Raw genomic sequence first — 8,953 nt, 5'->3', positions numbered from 1 at the left:
ATTAATACATTAGACACTTTAGCCATTAATAATAATTGAGTATCAGCCTACTGATACTTTGTATGCTAAGTGGGTTTCCACATTTCCTATTGGGTATGTGTGTGCTTGCATACTAACTCGCTTCAGTTGTGTCCAACTCTTTGTGACCCTATGGACTGTAGCCTGCCAGGTTCCTCTGTCCTTGGGACTCTCCAGGCAAGAATACTGGGGTGGGTTGCCATTCCTTCTCCAGGGGATCTTCCAGAACCGGGAATCAAACCCGCATCTCTTGTGTCTCCTGTACTGGCAGCTGGGTTCTTTACCACTAGCGCCATCTGGGAAGCCCTACTGACATTTTAGCAGATCTATCAACTTATGCTTCATGACTATAATTTCATCATGAATCTCACCAGTTAAAATGAATTTGCTTTCAGTTACTAATTTTAGTTTTATCAACAGTCATATCAGTTTTGAATACAATGACAGTCATAGGCAGTGTAATTCTAGGAACCTACAGAATATGTATTAAGGTTTTTCTCTCTTGTCCTGCAACTCATGCTTTCATGTAAAATCACAGCATCTTGAGATGTTATTCAAGGGATGTGATAATACAGCTAATTCATAATATCTAGACCTAGGTGATTATCACCTTTCATTTCAGTGATGAATAATGTACTTTAATTTTCCAAGGTGAAATAATTCAAAGTAGAGATGACAGATTTTAGCAGGAATAGAAATATGCTGCCTTTAAAAGGTATCCAGAGAAGGCAGGGAAAGAAAACACTTGTCTGCATGGACCAGGCTGTCCTTATACTGCGGTCAGTGCTTTTAATGGGCTTCCCTGGTGGCACAGTGGTAAAAGAATCTGCCTGCCAATGCAGGAGATGAGGATTTGATCCCTGGGTCGAGACTATCCCCTGGAGGAGGAAATGGCAACTCCAACATTCTTGCCTGGGAAATCCCATGGAGAAGAGCCTGGCAGGCTACAGTCTATAAGGTTGCAAAGAGTCGGACATGACTTAGTGACTAAACAGCAAAAATGCATCCTTAACGCTACCATAGCGACAGCCTTTAATGTTTGCAATGCAGTAAATCAAATCCAGCCTGTGGGATGGTACTTTGAATCCATGTGGAAGGCTCAGTGTGCTGTGCAGAATTTTTCAACTTTTCATCAATTATAATTAGAACACTGAACTAAAACGTGACTAATAATGACAAGCTTATTGCTTGCATTCAATGCACATTTGGCAAATAATTTTACAAGGCTTTTGCTAAAACATGCCTTTTACATTTGGCAGAAAATTCTAAAACATAAAAGGCCACGCTGCAAGTTAGGCACTTAACTCTCAAAAAGGCCAATAAAAACAGAACCAGTGCTGCCCACCAGTTAACACTTCATTCTGGTTGTAGGTCATATTCAATGGCCATGCAAAGCTCTGTGATCCGAAAACAAGGGATGAAGTGTGAATGAGGGAACAAGGAGAGGCTGGGGAAGCTGGGCAAGGAACTGCAGCATCAAGGCAATCTAGGATGTTCACCAAGTCTGCAAACACACACAGAATAGCTCAGGACTTCTCCAGGGAAAGAACAGTTATTTTTTCTCACAAAGCTGCAGCCACTGGTGGGAAAAGAGATTTTAAAAATTCTCTCTGGTGATGGGCTATCAATACAGATCACACTTTGATCCCACTCATCTTCCCTTATTTTAAACTACTAAAGATGTCGACCTCTGGGTCTTGACAATCACTCCTCCCACTTTCTGAAATGGCAATAGCAGCACTGCTAGTTACTCAAACATGCTACCCCAATATTTACGACCTGGGCTGCAGCTTTTATCCGATCTTGACAGCAGTTTCGATGTATATCTCACTTTGAAAAAAATCTAAATCAGATTCTCTTGTTTTTTTTTTTTTTCTTTTTGTAAAATAATTTGACATTTTTCTCTCTTCTCAGAATGTGTTAATACACAAGGGCAACACGTTTCTATTCTTCAGTACTTGCTTGGTGTGTCACTCACCCATTCATTCCTTTTTCAACATTACTGAGGTTCTTGCCTGGCGGTCCAGTGCTTAAGAATCTGCCTTCCAATGGAGGGGACCTGGGTCCAATCCCTGATCAGGGATTTAAGATCCCACAAGCCACAGGGCAACTAAACTCACATAACACAACGAGCGAAACCCACGTGCTGCAATTACTGAGGCTGTGTGCCACAAGAGAAGCCTGCAGGCACCACAACCAGAGGGAGGCCCTGTGCCACAGTGAAGAGCCATCACAGCCAAAAATGAATTAATTTTAAAAAATTTTACTTAACAAATTAATTTTAAAAATTGAAGAATATAGTACAAAGAGAAAATATTAGCAGGAGTCAGGGTAAAAAAATTAAAAAAAAAAAGAAAGAGACATTGATAAGTATGTACTATGACACAGACGCTGTGAGAATATTGGAGTTACAAAAAGAGAATAAAATAACACCCACACTCAACCAACCATGGCACAAAGGTAAGTGTGTGACTAATCAGAACATACTTTAAAAGTCCTAAGTGATCATCCAGGGGCTACGGAAAATGGGGAAGAAGCAGCAGTTAAGTGGGTGAATGTATGTTTGTACTATGGAAAGGGGATGTTATTCCAGAGATTTAAAAGATTCTTCAAGGAGATGCATCTTGAAGAAACAACCAACACTTATCAAACAGGCAAACTGTAGAAGATACAGGAAGGCAGGAAGGAAGCAAATAGAGCAGAGCATATTTGAGGACAGAGAAGACCCCCATATGGCAGAAGCAAAGGTGAGTATGATGGTAACAGAAATAGCAAAGAGCAATGGGAAAGTGAGGGATATGGACAGCATGGTGATGTTCTCCAAGTTCAAGCCTGGTTAAGTATGAACACAGAGGTGCTTTTTTTTTGTTGTTACATTGCTGCTGCTGCTGCTAAGTCGCTTCAGTTGTGTCTGACTCTGTGCGACCTCATAGACGGCAGCCCACCAGGCTCTGCCGTCCCTGGGGTTCTCCAGGCAAGAACATTGGAGTGGGTTGCCATTTCCTTCTCCAATGTCTGAAAGTGAAAAGTGAAAGTGAAGTCGCTCAGTCGTGTCTGACTCTTCGCGATGCCACAGACTGCAGCCTACCAGGCTCCTCCGTCAGTGGGATTTTCCAGGCAAGAGTACTAGAGTGAGTTGCCATTGACAATAAAAACAGCAGCTGTGGTTCTACCACTTAATGAGAGCCTGTCATTTTATTTATTTATTTTTTTAATAAAAAGAAGAAGAAGGGACTTCCCTGTTGGTCCTGTGGTTAAGAATTCACACAATGGTTCAATCCTTGGTCAGGGAACTAAGATCCTACACACCAAGGAGCAACTAAGCCCAGAAGCTTCAACTAGAGAGTCCATGTGCAATGAAAGGATCCCGAATGACAATGAAGATCCCACGAGCCACAACTAAGACCAAACACAGCCATATAAATAAATATTTTTTATAAAAAGTCACAAAATCAGTCTGCATTCACTGATTTAAAAAATTGGAAAAGAACTCTAAAACCTTGTCATTTGAAAAGTTTCCCCCCAAGAGGTAGTTTGTAGGGCAATAAGACCCAGGGAACTATATGGCTAATTAGCCAAATGGGATGACCACTCAGCCTCAGAGATTCTTGCTCATATACAGAAATATACAAGTTAAATGAAAATCAGATCTGTGGTTAAGAAGGAATTCTCCCCCCAGAGAAAGAACTGGCAAGAACCTTGAGGATTCTTTGGTTGCTACTGCACTCCTTTTTCAATTTCAGAGCACTTGGGAGGAAACATCATGTTTCCATGTAACGTCAAAGAGATCAAATGTAAAACATGGTGCAATTCTATGCTTTTTCCTCAGTAATAACTTAAATTATTTTTCTTGGAGAGAAACAGACAATTTAGTAGCTTGGCTGACAGCATCAATTTGCCATTTTGTAAGAGAATAATTTTGAAACTGTAGGTTTCATGCCCATAGGCACAAAATAATTGAAGAAGAAAAGAGGTGGTCTAAGATTCCAAAGGGATGGTCCTGGGTTACTTAACAATTTGGAGCAGATTTGGTGCTTGGTTTGTGGTTTAATTCAGAATCTCATGTATCTCTGCACTTCCCAGGTGGCTCACATGGTAAAGAACCTGCCTGCCAGGAGAAGCAAGAGACAAAGATTCGATCCTCGGGTCAGGAAGATCCCCTGGAGGAGGGCATGGCAATCCATTTCAGTATTCTTGCCTAGAAAACTCCATGGACAGAGGAGCCTGTCAGGCTATAGTCCATGGGGTCACAAAGAGTTGGACATGACTGATCACGTGCATGCTTGCATCCCTTTGCTTCTTTGTTCAGTACAGAGCTCTTAAACATATCACTAGTTTTTTAGTGTTGTTACCATTACACTTTACTACCTATGGTAAAAAGAAATTACTAACTTCTTAGCCAAGTTATAAAGAGAACATATACAGGTAAGACAAAAATGTTCTATTTCTCCTTTTCCACTTCATATGTAACTTTTATTTTTAAACCTTTGGATATGGTCTTAAATTTAAATTGAATAAATCTGTCCTTCTATACCAGTTTGCTCTGACTTCTTCAATTTCCTGGTCACTTTTTTCGCTACTCTATTCCCGGGCATCTGAAACAGCCTCTGGCATACAGTGTGTGCTCAATATAATTGTTGAATGAATCAATCAAAACCATTCACTTCTGTCACCTACATTCCTGCGTTCTGTAATCTTACTTCTAAATATGCTCTTTCTCACAGGGAACTCTCCTCAATTTTACCGTGGCAGCCTGAAAGGGACTGCATTTGGGAGAAAATGGATACATTACAAGTATGGTTGTGTCTCTCTGCAATCTACCTGAAACTATCGCAACATTGTTAATTGTCTATATCCCAACAAAAAGACTTCACATATATACACTACCAAGTGTTAAATAGACAGCTAGTGGGAAGTTGCTGTATAACACAGGGAGCCTTCCAGTGAATATTCAGGGTTTCCTTTAGGATTGACTGATGTGGAAGCTGAAGCTCCAATACTTTGGCCACCTGATGAGAAAAGCCAACTCACTGGAAAAGACCCTGATGCTGGGAAAGACTGAGGGCAGGAGGAGGGGATGACAGAGGATGAGACGGTTGGATGGCATCACCGACTCAATGGACATGAGTCTGAGCAAATGCCAGGAGATAATGAAGGACAGGGAAACCTGGTGTGCTGCAGCTCACGGGGTTGCAAAGAGTTGGACACAACTTAGTGACTGAACAACAACAGGGCGTCCAGCCCAGCACTCTGTGGTGACTTAGAGGGCTGGGGTTGGAGGGAGGAACAAGAGTGAGGGGATACATATACACACACACATACACACGCACATACTTATGGCTGATTTGCATTGCTGTATGGCAGAAACCAACACAACTTCGTAAAGCAATTATCCTCCAATAAATAACTAAAAATGCCCTTCCGAGACCTTTTGCAATGGCTTCCCATCTGTCACAAAGTTGCCTCTGGACTTCTTTTATTCATACTTTAGGGTTTTGGGGCATATATCTGCTTTACTGACTATGCCAAAGCCTTTGACTGTGTGGATCACAATAAACTGGAAAATTCTGAAAGAGACGGGAATATCAGACCACCTAACCTGCCTCTTGAGAAATCTGTATGCAGGTCAGGAAGCAACAGTTAGAACTGGACATGGAACAACAGACTGGTTCCAAATAGGACAAGGAGTACGTCAAGGCTGTATATTGTCACCCTGCTTATTTAACTTCTGTGCAGAGTACATCATGAGAAACGCTGGACTGGAGGAAACACAAGCTGGAATCGAGATTGCCAGGAGAAATATCAATAACCTCAGATATGCAGGTGACACCACCCTTATGGCAGAAAGTGAAGAGGAGCTAAAAAGCCTCTTGATGAAAGTGAAAGAGGAAAGCGAAAAAGTTGGCTTAAAGCTCAACATTCAGAAAACTAAGATCATGGCATCCAGTCCCATCATTTCATGGGAAATAGATGGGGAAAGAGTAGAAACAGTGTCAGACTTTATTTTGGGGAGCTCCAAAATCACTGCAGATGGTGATTGCAGCCATGAAATTAAAAGACGCTTACTCCTTGGAAGAAAAGTTATGACCAACCTAGATAGTATATTCAAAAGCAGAGACATTACTTTGCCGACTAAGGTCCGTCTAGTCAAGGCTATGGTTTTTCCTGTGGTCATGTATGGATGTGAGAATTGGACTGTGAAGAAGGCTGAGCGCCAAAGAACTGATGCTTTTGAACTGTGGTGTTGGAGAAGACTCTTGAGAGTCCCTCGGACTGCAAGGAGATCCAACCAGTCCATTCTGAAGGAGATCAACCCTGGGATTTCTTTGGAAGGAATGATGCTAAAGCTGAAGCTCCAGTACTTGGGCCACCTCATGCAAAGAACTGACTCATTGGAAAAGACTCTGATGCTGGGAGGGACTGGAGGCAGGAGGAGAAGGGGACAACCGAGGATGAGATGGCTGGATGGCATCACTGACTCGATGGACATGAGTCTGAGTGAACTCCAGGAGATGGTGATGGACAGGGAGGCCTGGCATGTTGCAATTCATGGGGTCGCGAAGAGTCGGACACGACTGAGTGACTGAACTGAACTGAACTGAATGTAGTCACCATCTCAATGGGGAGGATACTCATTTCTGCTTTGCCTTAAAAAGATTCATGATTATGCTGGCTGAACACCTCTACTTAGCTTTTTCTTCTGATTAATATGTAATAGAATTTAATTTTCCCTCTGTCATCTTCATGACCCAAATAATCACGATGGTGTGATCAGTCACCTAGAGTCAGACATTCTGGAATGTGAAGTCAAGTGGGCCTTAGGAAGCATCACTACGAACAAAGCTAGTGGAGGTGATAGGATTCCAGTTGAGCTATTTCAAATCCTGAAAGATGATGCTGTGAAAGTGCTGTACTCAATATGACAGCAAATTTGGAAAACTCAGCAGAGGCCACGGGACTGGAGAAGGTCAGTTTTCATTCCAATCCCAAAGAAAGGCAATGCCAAAGAATGCTCAAACTACCGCACAATTGCACTCATCTCACACGCTAGTAAAGTAATGCTCAAAATTCTCCAAGCCAGGCTACAGTAATATATGAACCGTGAAGTTCCAGATGTTCAAGCTCATTTTGGAAAGGCAGAGAAACCAGAGATCAAATTGCCAACATCCACTGGATCATTGAAAAAGCAAGAGAGTTCCAGAAAAATCATCTATTTCTGCTTTATTGACTATGCCAAAGCCTTTGACTGTGTGGATCACAATAAACTGGAAAATTCTGAAAGAGATGGGAATACCAGACCACCTAACCTGCCTCTTGAGAAACCTGTATGCAGGTCAGGAAGCAACAGTTAGAACTGGACATGGAACAACAGACTGGTTCCAAACAGGAAAAGGAATATGTCAAGGCTGTATATTGTCACCCTGCTTATTTAACTTCTATGCAGAGTACATCATGAGAAATGCTGGGCTGTATGAAGCACAAACTGGAATCAAGACTGCTGAGAAATATCAATAACCTGAGATATGCAGATGATACCACCCTTATGGCAGAAAGTGAAGAAGAACTAAAGAACCTCTTGATGAAAGTGAAAGAGGAGAGTGAGAAAGTTGGCTTAAAGCTCAACATTCAGAAAACTAAGATCATGGCTGACAGGCCTATCACTTCATGGCAAATAGATGGGGAAACAATGGAAACAGTGGCTAACTTTATTTTTTGGGGCTCCAAAATCACTGCAGATGATGATTGCAGCCATGAAATTAAAAGACTATTACTCCCTGGAAGGAGAGTTATGACCAACCTAGACAGCATATTACAAAGCAGAGACATTACTTTGCCAACAAAGGTCTGTCTAGTCAAGGCTATGGTTTTTCCAGTAGTCATGTATGGATGTGAGAGTTGGACTATAAAGCAAGCTGAGCGCCAAAGAATTGATGCTTCTGAACTGTCACCCACTTCTCCTCCTGCCCTCAATGTTTCCCAGCATCAGGGTCTTTTCAAATGAGTACTAAGAAACAGGTGTGCATGCTCTTTGACCCAATAATTACCATTTCAGGAATTTATCTTAAAGAAAAAAACTAAAAATACACTGTTCATAACAATGAAATAATTTCCAACAACATAAATGTTCAACAAGGAGGTTTCTTTAAAAATTATTCTTTACCAACATAGTAGAGTTCAATTAAACTTTATACATAAAATTTTAAAATTTACTGATATCAAAAGCAAATGATTTATTAATTTAAAAAAGCAGGTTAACAAAATTATATGTGATCCCATTGTTAGAAAAACATCTATCTAAAAATATATAAATGATTACAAAATATTAAAAATCAAGATATCAAAAATTAACAGTGCCTCTATCTGTGATGGAATCACAGGTAATATTATTTTTTCTGTGCCTTCTTCTACTTTAAAGCTTTTTTTCTTTTTTAAAAGTATGTTACAAAAAAAAATAATAAAATAAAAAAAATAAAAGTATGTTACAGAAAAAAAAAGTATGTTATACTTTTCAATGAGATTTTTAAGTGTTATCAAAATTTACTGAATATATTTATTTTTTAATGTTAAGTAATTGAGTCTCTGACTCTCTCTGTATATATGTGTTTGTATCTTTTCCCCCTTCTTCCTTCCTTCCTTTGTTTTAAAAAAAGTATGCATCTTTTTTCTCATTTCCCGCTTTGCTCATGCCCACACACACTAGCAGCAACATCTTCCTTAAATTTAGTTTGTTGACCTCAAACGGCAGTACTTACTCTCTTCTCTCCACAGAGGTAAGATTTGGTTCTAAGCTTTGAATGAAATAAACAACATCTTAAAAATAGATGCTCTTACCTGAATATCAGTCAGTTTTTCTAAGATGCGGCTTGCAAGCTTAGGACCGTTCTCCATAGTTGGAATGTGTATAGTCTATAAAAGAAAAGCAGACATGAACTAG

General features: G+C 40.4%; 1 protein-coding gene across 1 annotated transcript in view; it reads right to left on the bottom strand.

Annotated features, from left to right (window-relative positions):
• Positions 1 to 1,050: 1,050 nt before the first annotated feature.
• Positions 1,051 to 8,953, bottom strand: part of BCAT1 (branched chain amino acid transaminase 1) — a 71,284-nt gene continuing 63,381 nt past the window's right edge. The window contains exons 10-11 of the mRNA XM_052640614.1: positions 8,851 to 8,925; positions 1,051 to 1,116 (exon numbers count right to left, since the gene is read on the bottom strand). Of these exons, the coding sequence (XP_052496574.1) occupies positions 1,051 to 1,116; positions 8,851 to 8,925 (141 nt within the window). The remainder of the gene's footprint in view (positions 1,117 to 8,850; positions 8,926 to 8,953) is intronic.

Source organism: Budorcas taxicolor, chromosome 5 (assembly GCF_023091745.1).
Source record: "Budorcas taxicolor isolate Tak-1 chromosome 5, Takin1.1, whole genome shotgun sequence".
Lineage (NCBI taxonomy): Eukaryota > Metazoa > Chordata > Mammalia > Artiodactyla > Bovidae > Budorcas > Budorcas taxicolor.
This window is presented reverse-complemented; position numbering and strand designations above follow the sequence as displayed.